Raw genomic sequence first — 19,067 nt, 5'->3', positions numbered from 1 at the left:
GAAGCGGCGGCGGTTCGATCGGCGCTGAGGAGATGGACGCCGGGGCCCGGCCGGGCGGCGCGGGGCAGCCCCGCGAGTACAAGCTGGTGATGTTGGGCGCCGGCGGCGTCGGGAAGAGCGGTGCGTGCGGGGCGGGGCGGGGCCGGGCGCTTCCCGCGCTGCGAGGGCGGAGCTCCGCTCTGTTCCCGTCGGGGCCGCGTTGCCCCGCGCTCAGCGCCGTTCCTTTTGCAGCCATGACGATGCAGTTCATCAGCCATCGCTTTCCCGAGGACCACGACCCGACCATCGGTAAGAACGGCCCGCCCCGCTCCGCCCCCCCCCGCCGGCCGATGCTTTGAAGCCGTTACCGCGTCGGTCTCCCTTTGTGTAACGCTCCCTTTGCGTGTCGGTGATTAACGGGTGTTCGCGATGGCGTTGACGATTTGTTCTCCCCGAATTGTGCTGCGAATTCAGAGGATGCTTATAAGATCCGGATACGCATCGATGATGAACCTGCCAACCTGGACATCTTGGACACAGCAGGACAGGTTGGTGAGCACCACTGAGAGCATAGAGGCTGCAAGGGCACAGACAGACAGAGTTCCACAGCGCTTTTCTGTTCTTCTGAACGGCCTTTAGAGCTGTCTTCATTCATCTGCGTGCTCACAGCTTCGCTCCCATGCTGTGTTTAGGCACGCAGGCAGCTCTCTTGCTTTACGTGTTTCTCTCTGTTGCTTCTCACTGCTCACACTCAGCAAGCGATGTGTAATGGCTTAAGAAATACACAGAGCCTTTGGATTGCTTTGAGACTGGGAGGTTGAGGTTGGATATGAGGAGGAAGTTTTCCATCCAGAGGGCGGTGAGGCACTGGCACAGGTTGCCCAAGGAGGCTGTGGATGCCCCAGCCCTGCAGGCATTGGAGGCCAGGCTGAATGAGGCTCTGGGCAGCCTGGGCTGCTGGTTGGAGACCTGCACACAGCAGGGGTTGGAGCTCATGGTCACTGTGGTCCTTTTAAACCCAGGCTGTTCTGTGATTCTATGATTCCATGACTCCCTTCCTATTCCTAATGGAAATCTCCCCTCTTTTAGTTTGATAGTTTCCCTCAGTCTCCTCACAGCAGACTCTGCTAATGAGTCTGTCCCCTGCTCAATTACAGCTTCTTTAGAAACTGAAAGCCTGCTCTCAGCTCTCCATGCTGAGCAGCCCCAGCTCTCCCAGCCTGTCCTCCTAGGGAAGGTTTCATCCCTTGGATCACTCTACAAATACAAAACATGTATTTATGTTATTTCTTTGCCAAGAGAAATATGGTGTTGATCCCACAAAGTTTTTGTTTCACGTGTAAAAGGATGAGGAGGGAGATGCCAAATTTGCACAGCATTCCTCCGCCGCCGATTTTGGAATGCATCTCATGTTTCCAGTTAGAAATGGTTGTGTTTGTGTCGCGTTCTGTTTGTAGGCAGAGTTCACGGCCATGAGGGACCAGTACATGAGGGCTGGAGAGGGATTTATCATCTGCTACTCCATCACAGATCGACGCAGCTTCCACGAAGTGCGTGAATTCAAGCAGCTCATCTATCGTGTGCGGCGCACCGACGACACTCCTGTGGTTCTGGTGGGGAACAAATCCGACCTGACGCAGCTGAGGCAGGTGTGTGGCTCCCCAGGAGGCTCCCCTTCCTGCTTCTGCTTCAAAATGCAGGCATAGAAGAGATCAGGTTCTTCTGGGTTCACTGTAATAAGTTGAACACGAGAGCAGTATGAATTTCAGCTGGAGTTGCTGAATAACCAAATGCATTTAACCACCGTGGGAGTGAAATCTTCCAGTTGATGCTTTGAGTTTCAGCTGATCGTATGCTTTTTCTGTCTTTATTTCCTGCAAAGAGGTGCTTTTAACGGAGGTACAGCGCTGCACGTAGCAGGGGGGTTGAAACTGGATGATCATTGTGGTCCTTTTCAACCCAGGCCAATTGATGGTAACATGATAAACCACTTGCAAACGTTACAGATCAGAGGATGCAAGTCTGCTAAGAAAGGAGGGGTGATTAATAATGGGAGTAAGAATGCACAGAAAGGAAAGTGAGCTTCAGCTCAAGGGAATGGTAGCTCTTGTCTGTGGGAAACAATTTGGAGCAAAGCTTCAGAGCGACGAGGAAAACAAACTGCAGAGGTGTTTGTGTGCCTGGAGTGAGGTGGTTTTTCAGCGTGGCAGGAGAGTCACTGAGGTGGAACCCATACTGAGGTGTGGGGCAGAGCAGAGGGAGCAGGCACAGCTTCAGTGACCAGGGGAAGGAATCCCCCAAACTGACAGAAGCTCATCCTGGGGTGAGGGCTGCTGCGTCGCGCAGCCAGGATTACATCCTGAGAAGGGAATTTTCTCTGAAAGGCTTTTCTTGTTTTATGAATGATCAGAGCTGCTGTGTCTGGAGGGTCGCTTACAGATGGTGACGTTGCTTGTGAAATGATGGGTGAAAGAGAAGGGGAATTGTAGAGAAAGGTGCAGACATCAGGGGAGGTGGGCAGTTCTGGAACTGGGAGGGCGCGCACGCAGCTCCGGGCTGAGCAGAACAAGAAGAGAGAAAGGAAGAACCTCTCTGGTTTTGGCTTTCTTGACAGATGTGGTTTTTTTCAGGTCTCTAAAGAAGAAGGCTCTGCTTTGGCACGAGAATTCAACTGTCCTTTCTTTGAAACTTCTGCTGCCTACCGTTACTACATTGATGATGTGTTCCACGCTCTGGTGCGAGAGATCCGCAGGAAAGAAAAAGAAGCAGTGATGGCAATGGAAAAAAAATCCAAACCCAAAAGCAGCGTTTGGAAAAGACTGAAATCCCCCTTCAGGAGGAAGAAGGATTCGGTCACTTGAAGAGAAAGAATTCCTGTGTAAGAGAAAACCTGGGAGCAGCCACTCGTAACCAAAGCGGTTGAACGACAACATTTCAGCAGTAGGTTTAAAGACTGATGGGACTTCTGTGAGGGGGAGCATCACTTCTACCATTATTTTTGCTTAAGACGGTATTCTCTTAGTTCTGGGTATTTAATTTGAGACGCAGTAACGATTTGACTTCCCTTTGCTGTCATTTTTAGATCGGATTCTCCAAATACTGCTTGTGTGTTGGTTACAGATGCTGGTGGGTTTCTGACGCTGCACTTTTAAATGTTTGGTCACTGCAGACTGGAAGCCGAGTTGTTTTAAGAGGAAAAAAGATGCTGAATTTCTACCCAGCTTAACTCAATTCATTCTGTTTCTCAGTCGTTTGCACAACAAAGTGTTGCTGCCTTCCCAGCCACTCACTGCCATCACCAGAGGAGGATTTTGTTGAGGTTGTGCTGGAAAGTGCTGAGCAAAGCGTGCGACTCCAGAGCCTGGGCTGCGTGCAGGTGGCAGCGAGGGGAGATGCGTGCTTTGTTCTCACAGGCAAGGATTTCTCTAGCAAAAAGTTCACCTGAACGAGCAGTGAACCCACGGCGTGGTGGTTGGGATCCTCAGCAAGGCAGAAACAGCAAATTATTGCTCCTCTGGCAGCTGTAACCTGGCAGCAGCACGGATGTGCAGCGCCGTCCCTCCGTTCAGCATCGATGGCGTTGTTGGAGCGTTTGTGGCTGATGCTGCGGATGCTCTGCAAACTGCAGCTTTGGGTTTTCCTGACTTGTTTGTTGAAGCTGTGGCTGTGATGGTGCAGTGGCGTATTTATTTACGTCGTGTTTTCTATGGTTGTCTTAAAGGAGACAGTATTACTGAGTAGGAGACTCTAACATAGTCATTTCAGATTAATCTGTGATAACTGCTTTGTAAAGAAGACTGAAAGTGAGGCGCTGGGGCCGGAGCTGATATCCCTAATGCTGGTGAGGTTCTTCAGTGCTGCCTCAAAGGTGGGATCAGCAGAAGGGAGCAGTGAGGGCACAGCAGCACGGCTGGGCGTCCCCACCCAACCGTCAGCACGTCCTTCCTCCTTGGGGGTCATTTGACACCGCTTACAGGATTTAAATCCAGAGCTGCTGTTGCCATGCAAAAAGCTCATGGAGAGATGGATGTCCAGGGTTGTTTTAGAAATGATACAGAAAATCATAGGTGACTCGGATGGGTTTAAAAGGCCTTTCTCAGAGAACCAAGTGCCTCGAGTCTCTGTTCAGTGGTGAAAGCTTGGCAGCCTGTAAGCGCAGTGCTACTCAAGTGCTTCTCTTAATCTTTGAACTCTGTGTCAGCAGCTGTTAATCTCACTGACCCAAAGGCCTTGCAGTGCCTTCAGTGTGCTGCCAGCAGAACTGAAACAGGTTGTTGGATGTGTAAAAAAAATCCAGCACAAAAAAGTGAAGATAACGAACATACAGACCCTAATTTAGGCTTTCTTCTTTCTACACTCCTTACTGTGTGAGATGTCACTGGAACTTCTGGGCCTGGTGCTTCTAAGGGTATTTTGTGTGAGGTTTTAAGAAAAAACGAATCTGTCACAAGGAAGTGGGGAGGGGTGAACGGTTTGATGCTGTGTTTGTAGCCAAGCTCAGCATTGGAGTGGATTTCTGTTTCTCCCTTCCTTCCAGAACTGCAGTGTTTGGCTGTGCTGGTAATCATCACCAGTTGCAGAGCAGGGAGAATAACTGGGGTTATTGGGAATGGAAGAGCTCTCCTCCATTCACCATGCGTGCCACTGTGCTGCCTTCACTGCAGTTACTGCTTTGGAACTGCAGCTCTCAGCCGCTCCTGGCTGCATTAAATGCCATCTAAAACTGGTAGATAAAACCCAGGGGCAGCAGCAGGGTTAGGAGCAGCTCTCAGTGCTTCGTGGCAATGATTACTTCCAGTGTCAGGCAGCGTGCTGGGAGCTGGGAGCCCAGTTCTCCCCATCCTGTCTGTAATGTCTGTGCCTTACGTGATCCTTCAATGCAACATGTATGTTTACTAATGCCTTTTATGAGCCTCTTGCTTCCAGAATTACTAAATCAGAACAGCAGCAAGCACTTTTTTTTTTTTTTTTTTTTACAGTGTTATTCAAAAGAAAAACAGAGTTTTATTTTTGTCATGTATAAATTTGTACCCGGGGTTATCGTTTTATTTGACACTATAAATATAGAGTTTTTAATACAGGATTGGTGTGGGGTGTTTTATTGCGTGCTGTGGAGCTGCCCCCCTTCATGTTACACACGTGAGGCTGAGGCAGGGCAGGAAAACTCATGGGATGTTTTTAAGTGAGCTTGGAAAGCACTCATCTTACTGCTGGGAGTCTGGGAAGTAGAAAAGGAGTAAGAAATGTGAAAAGATGGATGGTTATGGCTAAAACTTCACCATTTGGATGCTTTGTCTCCTTCAGAGCGATGTGGCGGACGCTGAGTTCTGCTGCTCCATGGCTTGGACCAATGCACCCAAAGTGAACAAGTGCATTCAGACAGGGAGCTCCTCACTTTGCTTTGTCCCCATCCTTTCTCACTAACTGCAGGACACGGAGCTCAGCCCAAAGGAAAAGGCTCTTCTGGCTTTGGGTTGGTTTTGGCTATGGGGCAAAACTCCAAGTTACGTAGGGCAGAACACATTTCCTGGCTGATATTCATACCAAAAGTTGGTAAGTATGTAGGCACTGTGCTGAGATCTTGAGCCAAACGAGGGGGAAATTCCAATTCGGTTGGAGGCAGAGCTCAGGGCTTTGCTTTCAGCTTCATCCCTGGAATTTGGAAGCCATTAAGGACCGGTTCCAGTGCCGGCCCTTTTGTAACCAGCATGAAAATATCTGGAATGAGAAAAATGAGCACCACAGCGTTCCCTGAAGTGCAGTGTGATCATCAGATGCCATTTGTCTGTCATCTGAAGAGCTGCAGGAGTGTTTTGTGTGCAACAGCTCATCCAGTGGAGGCTCTGACCTTCGAGGCAGGCAGTGCCGCAGGCAGTCGGTCCCATTGTCTGAACCCCCAGGAGCTGGGAGAGGCAGCAAATATGTTCTGTATGGCAACAGAGGGAGAGTTTCATTGCTTCGTGCCCCCCCCTGAGGCCACTCGGAGGTGTTTAAGGCAGAAATTACTGCCATCAGCTCACAAACATCCCCAGGAATGAAGAAATCACAGCTCAGATGGGCCCAACGCTGCCACACTGCTCAGCAAATGTTACTGTTTGTTGTTTGCTTGGACTCCACTAAGAAAAGCTTTGCTGTGTTCTGCTGTGCTGATACAGCTTTACTTTCCTGCTTCTATTGCAGGAATGCAGAACCACAGCACCTCCTTGCTGCGGATAAAGGTTGCTGACATAATAACAAGTTGTTTACAAGTATGCAAAATTGGTAACATTTCAAAAGGTGGATGTTAATTACACGTAACTGAGAGCTGAGCAAAAAGACCCTGCAGATGAAGGTGGGTATCTGGGTCAGGGGAGCGTGCTGCCATGCCTGCCATTTACACACACGTAACGGCAGATTTGAGATGTTCCCTTTCCTCCAGCACAAACTGTTTGCATTTTGCCACAGCAGATGAGCAACACTGGAATGTTTGCTAGGCTGAGGTCATTCCTCACAGTGAGGCTGCGTGGAAACACGTGATGGGGGGGATTTGCATTGGAGCAGCTGAGCCACTAGATGGCTGATGGCAGAAGAGGTGGTCAGCATCGCTCCGGATGGGAAGGTTGGAACTGAGCTGCATTTCTTTGCTAAATCCTGCAGACCACTTGAATGGTCTATGAAGAAATAAGCCGTAGGAGCACAGGGAAGCTGGATTTCCGGCTGTGAAAACTAAAGTTTGAGGTGTGTTACGTGAGGATGACTTGGAAAGGATGAAAACATACAAAGCTCGTTATGTGGCTGAAAGGTGAAGCTTGCAGAGTGGAACCACACTCGTGATCCACCATGCCATGCCCACACTCAACCTGTTAAGGAGAGTTCCTCTCTGGAATGTTCCTCCTTGTGTATTTTAGGGAAGTCTATCGATTTTAAGAGCAAGGAGAGTGTATGAAAGGGAGCAGATTCTAAACCTGCTGAAAATTAAACCAAATCCATATGAAATGACTCAAGGAGTGTTTGCCCGCTCACTGCGCTGCCTCCCTTTCCTGGCATTTCCCTTTCTCTCACTTCCTCACTTTCTCTTCCCTATTTCTTAGCCTGTGTTTCCCTTCCCATCCCATGTTCTGATGAGCCTGGTAGGCAGGTAAGGCAACTTCTGAAGGACCACAGAAGGAAGGAAGTAAACACAGGGGTTCAAACAACACATGGGAGAGAAACCCAGGAACGCATCGCGTTCCAATCCTGCAGGGGCAGCCCAGCTTTCTGTGCCGTGGGTTCTGAGTGAGGGCACATCTGTGAGCACATCAGTAGTGCTGCCTGCACGGGGGCCTCTCGTCTGTCTCAAAGCAGTGGAGTCACTTTCTAACCGATCGGGATCCAAAGGCTGCTTGTAACCAGGGTGGAAGAGGAGGACTGAAGCGTAAGGTGCTGCTGGGGATGGATGAGCTGCTATTTCTGCCTGCCTGTTGAAGGAAATACCAGCAGATCCCGTCTGTCATCAAAAAGTAACTCGCATTACCATGGTAACTGGTCTTGCTCCTGTGTTGAATTGGGAAAGGCAGAAGCTGTTGGAGAAGGAGGGGCCCAATTAATGCTGCCGGAGAAAGATGGCAAAAATCCTATTGATTTCATTGGCATCGGCAGCCAGAGCCAGAGAAGGTGGGAAGAGCCTCCGAGCAGAGCTTCCATGCTTTCCCTGAACCGTTTCTCTTTGGTTTGTCAGATCCATTCTGTTTGCTTCTTTTCTTTTTCTTATGCAAATCCTTTCGTTTCTGCTTCAGCCGAATGGTGTAAGAACCTGAAATGGGATGTTTGTGAAAGCTGTGCCCTGTTAGAGGTAGAAGCCAAGCAGAGAAGGGTGAGGTTTTCTTTCACATCTTGCACAGTGCAAAGCTGCCCCTGCCAACTGCAGTCATTAAAGCAATAAATGACAGTGCTTGAACACTGCGATCAACTGCAGTGTGGGCAGCGAGGTAAGGACGGGTAAAGGCATTTTGTGCTCAGGATGGAGGGCAGCATTTTGGAACATCCTTACCTCTCGATGTGGTGCTTTCTCCTTCCTAAATGAACCCTTCTGGTGGAAAATGGTGTCAGAGGAGCTGTGGCATTTGACTGCATTCCATTTTCTGGGACATTGGAAGATCTGAAACCGCCAAGATCTTAAAGAGGAGACCCGAAGTTCCCACGAAGCTCATTTCAGGTGTTCACATCCCTCAGCCACCTCTGGATCCCCACCCTTTGTTGCAGGCAGGCTGTCAGGCCGTGCTGGAGAGCTTCTGTAGCCAGGTTGCTGTGGAAACACGGTTTGGTATTCTGCACTATTTGGTGTTTTCTAAAGCCGTGGCTTCGTGCCCAGCAGTGCTGTGCTCTGTGGCAGTGATGGGAGCTGCAGAAGCTGCGTTACGGAGCGCTGCACCATTGTATCTCACAGCGACACGGACAAAAGTGTTCCTGAATAAAGCAGCTCTGCCTGGGAATCCAGGAATGCGTCTGAACCACGAATAAAAGAATCAAATTCTGCTTTTCTTCACAAATTCTTTCACCGCCCGGATTCTTTTTTGCCCATTTATTCCCCTCGGATGCCCGTTCACACGAAATCACAGCCGCGCAGAGGCTCAGTGATGGCACGGCTCTCACCGTGCTGATGCTGAAGTGACAGCAGCGCACTTCATCTGCTGGCGTTTTGCTCTCCCTGCATTTCTGAGGAATGCTCTGCAGGTTTGTTTCCGCCTGCCTCCAACACAGCACAGCCACCATCTAAAGTGATTTAAGTTTTATTTCCACGCTCAATGTGCGTTAACAAATTCAACATACAAGATAGCATTACATAATGTCAAGTAGCTTCTAGCATTATGCAGTTTCACACATGTTGAGTTAGGTTTTTTGCCTTTTTTTCCACACAACGCTGTCACTGTCCAAGTTAATTTTACAATAGAAGACACAAGGTAAAGAATAACCACATCTGGGAGATTTTACAGTGAGTCCGCTGTCACTTACTGTCTATTTTACGTTTTAAAAAATATATATCTGCACATCTTCAGTTTCCTATCATTCCAGAAGCGTTGGAGCTATTCCTATCTGCCCGATAGCCTAAGACTATTTACCCTGAGCATGTTTCCTTGACAAGAAGTTCATCTTTCCTTCTCAACTAAAGGAATCTTATAGAGATCATCTAGGCTTACGCATGCTTCTCACACTGAAGGGAAAGAAAAGGGAACTTTGCGTTGCTTTGTTCTGTTCTGGTGATTGGATTTTCTTGGAAAGAAAAAGTTGTGATGATTCCTAAGCTTGCTTAGTGCAAAAAGCAGGACTGGAATAAACCTATGGCTGTTTCTGAAGGAGAGCTCTGGTTCGTGGCTGTAAGGGACAAAGATAAAGTCTGCTGTAACCTCAGGCAGTAACACTCGTCACTGGGATTGACTGAACACAAACAGAAGTCCATGCTCCCATCTGCTGCGCAGGGCTGGGAAACAGAGCTGCAGCTTCAGTGCGACTTCTCTTCTGAAAAGACATTTTGCCTAGAAGGAATTTCAATGGGAAAGTGGCGACGAGTGAGAAAACTCAGCTTTCTAGGAGCAAATTCTAAGGGAGAGATGCCAAAGGGTTGCCAATGCACCGAGCACTGGCTGTGAACAGCCACCCCAGCAGCAGTGCTTTACTGTGCGGGTGGAAAGGGAACCGCGTGAGCCTTGCTCAGTGATTCTACTTTCATTAGGAAGAAGGTGGAACGGACCATTTTTCCATCAGGGCTCTACAACTCAATAGCCAAGTCCTGCAAACAGTTCAGCTGTCTTAGAAGCGTTTAATTACAACACCTATTTGCATCCCACATGGCACAGAACAGACGGGCTGCCTGGAAGCAGCCACACAAACACTGCAACCTCGCAGTGCCTCCCTGCAAGCTCAGTTCTGCTTTGTGTCTCCATTGCAGAGCACAGAATTGCTTTGAATTTCTGCTGCTTGTTAGGACTATTTACTCTGCACTCAACAACAACGCTTACAACTAATTACTTGCTGCTAATTATTATCCTTTTGTCTTTCCTGGCTTGAATGTAGGAAGAAGCCCAATCGAGTTACTCACCGAGATCCTCCTGGCTAAGAACATCTTGGAGAATGTTGTCTTGCTACAAAGTGAGACTGAGTGCAGCAGTTTCCAAACTTCAGTTATGTATTGGTGGAACTTTGTGAGCTGCAGCTCAGAACTGCCCAGTGTTTGGGGCTGGCAGCCTGAAGTGCTGCAGGCCACATTTATGGAGCAGCATTGCTGCATTTCAGGGGTGACAGAATGCGTATTCCATGTCTCAGAAGTTGTGTCCACAATTTCAGAGCTGACTTGAGCTGCTCTGAAATTCTAAAGCTTAACTGCTTGACCAGTTTGACTTTGTGTCAGAACAGACTTTGCCCTGCGTTACGCTTTTTGGAGAGCTGTCCTAGATCATGTGAACTGACTCGCTTTGAACCCAAAGGAAGCTCTGTGGAGTTTTCACTTCACGCCTCTCTCCCCAGGCTGTTCTCCTATCTCTTCACATTACAGAACTTACCAATCCTGTGGAATTTCAGATTTAATGTTTAAAACCAGCAAGAGCTTCCTTAATAAACAGCGCCGTGCCAGGTTTTGTTGGGCCCTTCACACACAGGGTCAAATAAAACGCAGTACAGTGGAACTCCCCCAGTTCTGACAGCCTGTAGGATGGTGTCTGTGCTAATTTCCACGCGGCAAAAGCAAAGGGATCCATTTGTTGGTGTACGAATTTAGATGCGAATCTTTGAGGCTGCGGCCTCACAGCTCCAAAGCAGTGATACCACAATATAAGTCTTTCAGTACCTGATAAAGGAATTTGTTTTTATCTCTGAAGGAAAGTGCCATTTCCCCCTGTATTCTCCTTTTGCATTAGTGCAGAATTCTAAACCACCTTCAATGGAAACGCAGTTGGTACTCCCAAACCAGCAAAGAAGAGAACTGCAAGAACCAATGGGCAGGCAAACTAACAAGAAACTAGAGGTTAAACAGCAGAATCCAGAAACTTTGGGAGAAGCCTAATAAAGACAGGCCAATTTTGGTGAATACCAGCAAAGACAGTTCGGCACAAACACAACTTCCATAGTGACAGATAATTGTATTAAAATCTGCGACTTGATATTGGTAGTTATACTAATTTCAGTTTGTATTAGGCATGCAATAGCGTGATTACACTGTTATATATATTTGTGGTATTTTTTTTTTAATTTAATGCTCTTTAGAATCGTAGTGCCCTGCAAAATCACATCACTAGAGAACCCACCAGCTGCTGCTTCTTACGAAAGTTTAGTTCTACAGCTAAAACAAGGTGTAAGTCTGTTCTATGATCAGCTGCCACGACCTCTGCTAGTATTCGCTCAGGCTGTGCCATTTGGCCACCGGCTTTCTAGGATTCTCACAAACCTCTCTCCAGTGCTCCACACCAGCTGCAGTGATGCTGTGAGCTCCCAAAATCAGCCGTCCCACCACTTCATTTTTTGTGGTACGGTCGAAATCGATGACCAGGAATTCGATGCTGATGTCAGGAAGGAGATCAACGGGGATGTCATAAATGAAGGATTCGTTGAAGACAGGGTTCAAAGTGCACTTCTTCACGTGGGTCTTCTTTTTTGCTATGCGCTTTCTTCCGTAATAAACATTCACCTTAACGTAGGGATCTGTCAGAGAAGAGAGAAATGAACTAATAACACAGTCCAGCAATGCTCTGGAGCCCCCTGAACAACAAAGACAGGGAGCTGTGGGAGAGGAGCCAGAGGAGCCGCAGGGCTGAGCAGGGGCTGCAGCAGCTCCCTGCAAAGCCAGGCTGAGGGAGCTGGGCTCGTTCAGCACGGAGAAGAGGAGCTGGGGCTGAGCTGAGTGCAGCCTGCAGCGCCTGCAGGGAGCCTGCAGCCAGGAGGGGAGGCAGCTCTTGGGCAGGGGAGATGAGAGCAGGGAACGGCTGGAAGCGGAGGGAGGGCAGCTGGAGGCTGGGGGTCAGGGAAGTTGTGTGCTGGGAGAGCGGTGAGGGGCTGAACAGCTGCCCAGAGAGGCTGCGATGCCCCGTCCATTGCTGGAGGGGTTGGAGGCCAGGCTGGATGGGGCCCTGGGCAGCCTGGGCTGCTGTGAAACGTGGGCAGGTCGGTGGCTTTGCGGGCGCTGTGGGGTCGCAGCTTTGGGACCCTTGAGGTCCCTTCAATCCAGGCCATGCTGTGATTCTGTGGTTCTGGGAAGGGGTTCAGCTTGCTGATCCAGGCAGAAGTGAACTGTGCACATCTAGGTTCACACTTCAGCTCCCAGAGGATTCTCCCACTGCAGAGCAACCAGCTGACATCAGCACCTGGAGTTCTTAACAAGCTTCAACACTGTGTGGGGAAACTGGGGAAGGCTGGTATGGTGGCACACCAACTGCAGCAACTACTCCTAGCAGTACCACATGGGGAGCTTTCTGGTGAGGTCAGGGGCCAACTTGTCAAAGCTTTCACTTTGTTTGCTGTCATTTGTAACAAGAAATATTTTACCTAATTTCAGGGAATGGTCCCACGAAGTGTCAGGATAGTTTTAAGATGGGGAATGGTTGCAGTGAAAGGTATTGAAACCGATGAAAGATGAAAATTAAGCCTTCATTCTTCCACCAGCCTCAAACCAATTTACTCTTTATGTCAGCATCAGGTTTAAATTAATACATGTGGCATAGGGTGCACACCCAGCCTGTGTTTTACTACACTACACGTTCTTTCAGATGGACACAACAGTGTGGGTTGTTGAGGTGTCCTGCACTTCAGCAAAGCTACGAGCTGCCTTCCTGGTGGCTTTATGTGGCAGAGTACAGACAGGTTCAGGGTTGGAGAAAATAGCTTCTACCTGAGAGGCCAGTGATATCCATCTTTGGCAAATGTCTGGCTTTCAGCACCACAACAGTCATTCTCTGCGCCACGGGTTGGTAAGATAGTGAGACCTGCAGCTCTCCTCTGCTAATGCATTTCTGTGAACAAGAAACAGCAATCATTTCTTAGGACAACGTGGTCTGACAAACACGGGCAAATGTTGGGGGTCACCGGGATTTTCCTTTTCTTACACTAAAGGACCAAGGAGTGGGAAATTATCTGTGTTTCACTCTAAATATGTGTTTAGCCTTAGCCACGTGAGGTCTCCAGAAGGAGAGCGAGTTGCTGAAGGTAAATCATCCTCTGCTCCACATCCTGTGCCTGCTGAGCAAAGTAAGCATCACCACAGCCTTCAGCTTCTCTGGGAGCAAACCTGGGGCCCTGCTCAGAGAAATCAGCGCCCCAGGGTTCCTCTGAGGTCTCCTCTGGAGATGCTGTGGTTTCTAGGAGCTCTAAGCTCACTGACCTCTTTTGGAGCTTACACTGGTGAGCACCTCGAGCTCCTAGGGCACAGTTTGGAAGCTCCACCATCAGTCAAATCTGCACTGGAAAAGGATGAAGACGAAAAAGAAACTATTCTATTAAACTTGTTGTACATCCTTCCAAAGAGTAACACTATTAAGATCAATAGCTCTGGTTTCCAGTCGGTATTCATTAACTTTCAGTGAGATGGCACTAATTTAGATGAAGTTTATTTGCTATCAAGGGAAATGGTATTAGCAGTGGGCATGAGATCGTGCGGCGTCAGGAGCACAGCAGTGACAGCACTGCAAAGCCCAGCCACAGCACCCTGCCCTGCCCCCTCTGTCAGCATCTGCTCCTTTTAGCCCCACGGTGCAGATGGGGAAGGAGGTCACAAATGGAGGATTTGCTTTGTTTCCAACAGAAACATCACCACAATAAATGTGAAATCTGGTTTTTGAATGCTATTGCTTAAATTAATTGGAGAAAATCGTGTGCGCAGCTGGCACCAAGCATGCTACTCAATCTACTTTTAATTACTGTTGCATGCTAAATTATTTGCATCCTTGATTATACCTATTTTTTAGCGTGACCACTTTGCTCAATTTTTAATCCATTACTTGTAAAACCTACAGGACATGCAGTCAAAGCACTGAAAAGAACACTTTAAAAAACACAGCCACTGAACTGAAGGTAAAGCAGCCCATCAAGGTGAGATTCCATCTTTTCTGTGGGCTGCTCATCTTTCCAGTGTACAGCAATGAGAAATGAGAGCAGGATTCACTTCACTTAGGTTTCAGACATCAACACTGGGCAAAACCACGGCAAATACATTTCAGCCTCACGTGGGAAAAGGAGATGGTCGCTGGGGTGGGATTGATGTGAGCTGTTCCAGACCCCTCCCCATGTTTTGTGGCAGCCTCTGCTGCTGATGCTGATCTATTTTCACTGGCTTACAGCCTACACTTACAAATGAGATAATTACAAATGGAGGTGTCCGGATCTGTCAGATGAATCCTTCTCTAAGAGAGATTTGCCTCTGCAGAGCAGGATATATTGTTCCTCAGAAGTGGTAGAAAAGGTATTCAGAGTAACTGCATCTCCTGCTATTCCCCTTGAACAGCTTGGACAGGGATGAATGTCCCTTTGTCACTCTGCTCTTTTAATGGGAGTGGGACTTTGCCTTTTTTTGGGCATAATTGGTTAAATCATTCCTCATGTCTGTGCCTCTGCAGTGACTGTGTTACCAAAACTCTATGACCACACAGCAGAGAACTACAGAACTAAAAGAGCACGGTCAGATATTACTAAAATAACACAGCTGTGGAAAAAAATGGGTTTCCTAACTGAGAATATTGCAGCATTCCTGCTCAGCAAGGCTCCCGATCCAGAAGAACTGGGATCAAATGCAATGCAAGGAAACCTGCACGACACGAGATGAATTTATTTACCTGTATGTTCCTTTTGAGAATCTCCCTGGTCAGCTGAACCTTCCCGGTGCTGGGATCCACTCCTGCAAGGGGCACCATGACTTCTCCAATCACATCATCTCGAGAAAAGCGATCGAAACTCAACACCAGGAAGTGAAGCACCAAATCCTGGAGCTGGCTGTAGGGGATGCCATAGAAGGTGAAGGTTTCGTCAAAGACTGGATCCAACGTCTTGCGAAGCACGCGAGTCTTCACGCGATGCCTCTTGTCGGGAAGAATGGTCATCTTGATGTACGGGTCAGAGCTCTGAGTGTGCTCATCCATCACGGGCAGCCCGTGGGCCTCCTGAATGGTGACCACCAGTGCTTTTTTGGGGAAGTTGTAGTCCACTGAGAAAGTCAGCTCACCCAACAGGACGTCCTCTCCTGGAGAAGATGGCGAGGAGGTTTTACTTCCTCCTGGAGTGAGGCTTTGATCTGGGCTTAGTTCATCTCCATAATCTACTTTGATCGGAAGCTGATCAATGTGGGGAGCTGCGTTTGGCCCATCTGGAGCCTTATCAGAGCCTACCAAGCCAGATTCAGCAGCATTCACCAAAAGGTTTCCCCTCCCAGTCTCCTTAGGAGCGCCATTCTTGTCTCTCCGGATTCGGTTGATTTTCTTCTTGTTACTCAAGGTCTCCGGATAGATGCTGATGCCTTTCAACATGTGAATGAATTTATACGGTGGGGTTTTGTGCTTTTTTTCTGCTTGCTGGTGACAGCATGTCCACACAAAAACTGTTACTGAGACAGAAACCACCAGGACAGTAGCACCAATGAGGCCTGCCACAACTGGAGAGACATCTGCAGGGGAGAAAGGCAGTCAGGAAAGAGCTGGAACCCCTGTGAGTGCCTGCAGCGAGCACGCCTGGCAGGGACCCTACAGAATGCTATGCAATAAGCCTGGTATCAAGGTTTCCTTAGAATAAAAAGTTACCTTGTATCTCAGAACTTGTATTTCTATGGCCACAACACGGGACTCAGAGTCGTCCCTTATGAACAGCTTGAACCCTGGCTACATTACAGTTACTTTTTTGGGGAGGGTGATGAACGTGGCCCTGTCCCACATGCACGAGGGACACAACAGCAACCTGCATCACACGGAGATTCGTTCTCCTCCACTCACTGCTCTGTTTCCCCAGCTGCCCTGTCATGCACACACAGCCCACTCTGTGTCTCCCCCAAAAGCTGACGTTGTTCTCTTTGACTGCTCCCCTGTGTTGCATTCTCTGCTTTGTCACCCCAGCATTACTATTTATGTTCATCCAGATTTTGATGAGCAGCTGCTGACAAAATGCTGTCACCCCACGGTTACCAAGACTCTCATGTGAAAATCTGACGTTCGAAAGCAATGGGCAGAACGTCCTCTTTTTGTATTGAGAGATTGTTTGATATTTTCTGGAGTTTATGTCAATCGGGTTCTTCAGCTGTGTCAGGCCAGAACAAAAAGGCACAGTACTCATTTTTAGCGACCAAGCTCGTTATTTTCTATTTATAACCCTTGCTTTGGAGATGTATTATCAAACACCCAATGAAACCAGTAGTTTCGAGCTCCCCAGTACATTATATTGACATATTCAAGCAATTTAGTCAAGGGCCACCAAGATAATTAAAGAGCTGGAGCAGATGGAGGGTGGAGAACGGAGAGCAGATGGAATATGAGGCCAGCTTGAAGGAGCTGGCTCTGCTCAGCCTTAAAAGAAGGAAAAGGGAGAGATCTTCCTCTTGTGCCATGAGACGTTCACGCTGCGGTCGTATCACAACAGAGGAGGAAGGGATCCTCAGCCCCAGCTCTCCTCCTGCGGAACAGAACGCTCTCACAACCTCCCTATTTGCTGGTGCACAGTCGCCTTCTGCAACACGTTCCTGCGGCCCCTCAGAGGTGAGGAGCAGTGAGGAGGAGCGTGAAATCCAGTTTATTTCAGAAGTAAACAAGCAGCTGTTTCTGCAGCGTTTTCTCTACAGCCTAAACATCTTAACGCTGGAATGTTACTTGTCACTACAAGCAAAGGCATTTTGAAGTTCATTAAGGTGTTGGTCTTGTTATAATTGTATTATTGCTTTACTAAACATTTTTCCCTTTTTTTTCCCTCTCTTTTCAAAGCAAACTAAATCCCCTCTGCCCCATCTTTTTCCTCACAAGCTGCACACACCGCTTGCTTCCATAGGAGCGTGGAAAGCCAAAAATTCATCATCGCAAACAACAGAAAATCATCTTCTGAATTCATGCTTCAATTACAGACAACACCCGAATTTGGCACTTTCTCTGCCCTTCCTATGTTGTCATTCATTACGGCTGCAAGGCAGGAGGAGAAGACTGGCAGGCTGCAATCTGAGTATCTCACAGGCTCAGGGAAATCTGATTTTCCCCTAACAATGAATCTCCTTCTCACAAGAATCCCTTTGGGTTGAACCCAGCCTTCCCTTCCTGCACCAGGATGTCTTTCAGGTGGTCACTGCCTTCACAGGCGCACATCTTTGGGCCCACAGCACTAACAAACACTAACACACATCTCTGCTTCATTATTTCACATTCCCTCTTTGAAATGACCCAAGTGGTCTTTAAGAGCCAGTGTGAACGCAGTGCAATTCAGCCACATGCAGATCTTAAAAGCTTCTGAGCACATGCAGGAAAGGACAAAGGCCCAAACTCTTTTCTTATTCTGACCTCATGTTTTCTTGTGTTTTGTTCCCATTGTGTGCTCAGAGAATCAGCTCTTGTACCTTTATTTCCCAATAAACAATTTCAGCAGTCACATCAGAAAGCACCAAACAAGCCTTTTCTCCCCCCTCTAAATCCCCGAGCTCTTCAGTTGGCTCTTGCAGCTTCTCGTGGCAAAGAGTCTCCCAGCTTCATTAAGCATGGTGGCAAAAAACCAACAGCTTTTATTTCGACCCTCCCCACCTTGTTTTGCTGGATGCTTCTTTCTCCATAAAAGAAAGAGCACGGAAGGACCAGCCCTGCTCTGCCCGCCGCACCTCTCCTCTCCTGCCTGGAGACTCCCACTTTACGTAATCCTTCCATACATCCATGAATTCTCTTTCTGTAGTTCCTCACGGCTACGAGCCGCCTCCCAGACTCCCGGAGATGAGGTTCTGTGAGTTCATGAACAGAGAAGTGCTTTGGATGCCCGTTTCAAACAGCCCATTTTGTCTCTTCTCTCCCCATTCTTTACAAAAAAAACGCACTATCTGTACCAGGTATCTTTGCTTTGACGTGATGCAAAGATCTGAGACCCAAATCGATTTCCAGGCTATGGAATTATGGTTTTGGTTAATGAGATAGCACTGAAAACTTCTTTTTAATACCAACATTTGCTGATTACACCCTGATGGCCACTGCCGGCCAGCGATGGCAGCCCAGAAACGACACGGAATGCGCAAGTGGAATGCAGACATCGTATGTAAGGGATGCGATGCAGGATGCATCCGTGTTACTAAGAGCTTGAGAACGTAAAGTTAACGCGGTAATCACGCGTTAGCGATAGGCCCGGGCCCCGACGGAAGGTCGGTCGGTGCTGGAGGACGGAAGGAGCAGCGATCGGGTTCTTAAGAGTCGCGGGGAACCAACGGACAGACGCCAATCGACGGATGACGCCCCGCCGTTCCCCCCCAACCCCTCGGGCTCGCCGCAGCCCCGCCGAGGAAAGGGGGGGGGGGGTGGCTGTGGTAACGGCCCGCCCCGCCCCGCTCGGCCTTCGGTGGCGGCGCCGCAGCCCCGCGGCCCCCGGGGAGGCGCGAACAAAGGGCGGGCCGGGCGCGGCGCAGGCAGCGCGTCAAGGGGGCGCTCGGTACCGCGGCCGGGCCTCCAACGCCGCCCTCCGCATCCACCCGCGGCCTGCTCCGGTACCGCCGGAATGGGGATGGGGAGGGGTTGGAAAGCGGAGGAAAGGGCGGCGGAACGGGGCTCTCCGCGCTGCCAAGCCCCACTCACCGAAGCCGGGGTGGACGCTGGTGATCTCCGCCATGGTCCGCGCTGAGGCGGAATGCGGCACCCGGTGCGGAGGCGCCGCGGTACGGCCCCCGCCCGGAGGATGCTCCGCAGCCGGGATGCAGGAGCCGCCGACTGGTCCCGATCGGCGCAGGCCCCGCCCGGCCCCGCCCCGCCGTCCCGCCCCGGAGCCGCCCGGCGGTGACTCGGCAGTGGCGGCGCTGCGGTCGCGCCTCCGGGCGGCGCTGCGGGTTGCGGGGCGCGGGCGGAGGCCCTGATGGGCTGCAGTGCGTTTGTACAGAGTCCGTGTCCCGCGCTGAGGGGACGGTGCTAACGCAGCTGTTTGCGGGCGGGTTCTCCCCTCACAGC

The 19,067-nt window shown here is 49.4% G+C and overlaps 2 protein-coding genes across 3 annotated transcripts; one reads left to right on the top strand and one right to left on the bottom strand.

Annotated features, from left to right (window-relative positions):
• The first annotated feature begins 17 nt into the window (after nt 1-17).
• Nucleotides 18-5,062, top strand: RIT1 (Ras like without CAAX 1). Its single transcript, XM_042838485.1, has 5 exons — nt 18-120; nt 232-288; nt 454-527; nt 1,437-1,628; nt 2,610-5,062. The coding sequence occupies exons 1-5, from the start codon at nt 33-35 to the stop codon at nt 2,838-2,840; spliced, it is 642 nt and encodes a 213-aa protein (XP_042694419.1). The 5' UTR covers nt 18-32; the 3' UTR covers nt 2,841-5,062.
• A 3,648-nt stretch (nt 5,063-8,710) lies between these two features.
• SYT11 (synaptotagmin 11) lies at nt 8,711-18,800 on the bottom strand. 2 transcript variants are annotated; one of them, XM_042838487.1, is made up of 4 exons: nt 18,702-18,800; nt 14,748-15,571; nt 12,809-12,932; nt 8,711-11,628 (listed from the first exon to the last, which is right to left on the bottom strand). In XM_042838487.1, the coding sequence occupies exons 1-4, from the start codon at nt 18,733-18,735 to the stop codon at nt 11,318-11,320; spliced, it is 1,293 nt and encodes a 430-aa protein (XP_042694421.1). In that variant the 5' UTR covers nt 18,736-18,800; the 3' UTR covers nt 8,711-11,317. The 2 variants fall into 2 exon arrangements, with proteins under 2 accessions (XP_042694421.1, XP_042694422.1); XM_042838488.1 differs by having other exon boundaries at nt 12,812-12,932.
• Nucleotides 18,801-19,067: the final 267 nt, after the last annotated feature.

This window comes from Centrocercus urophasianus, unplaced genomic scaffold (assembly GCF_019232065.1).
Source record: "Centrocercus urophasianus isolate 14NV4802_14NV808 unplaced genomic scaffold, USGS_Curo_1.0 seq_806, whole genome shotgun sequence".
Taxonomy (NCBI): Eukaryota; Metazoa; Chordata; class Aves; order Galliformes; family Phasianidae; genus Centrocercus; species Centrocercus urophasianus.
Note: the sequence above shows the minus strand (reverse complement) of the source record. Positions and strands in the feature narration are given on the sequence as shown.

Coding starts and splice junctions, on each gene's coding strand:
- RIT1 (XM_042838485.1), top strand. CDS start 33: ATGGACGCCGGGGCCCGGCCGGGCGGCGCGGGGCAGCCCCGCGAGTAC. Junction 121..231: donor CGGCGGCGTCGGGAAGAGCG/GTGCGTGCGGGG, acceptor TTCCTTTTGCAG/CCATGACGATGCAGTTCATC. Junction 289..453: donor GGACCACGACCCGACCATCG/GTAAGAACGGCC, acceptor CTGCGAATTCAG/AGGATGCTTATAAGATCCGG.
- SYT11 (XM_042838487.1), bottom strand. CDS start 18,735: ATGGCGGAGATCACCAGCGTCCACCCCGGCTTCG. Junction 15,572..18,701: donor CAGCGTCCACCCCGGCTTCG/GTGAGTGGGGCT, acceptor TCTCCCCTGCAG/ATGTCTCTCCAGTTGTGGCA. Junction 12,933..14,747: donor TTCTCAAAAGGAACATACAG/GTAAATAAATTC, acceptor TCTTGTTCACAG/AAATGCATTAGCAGAGGAGA.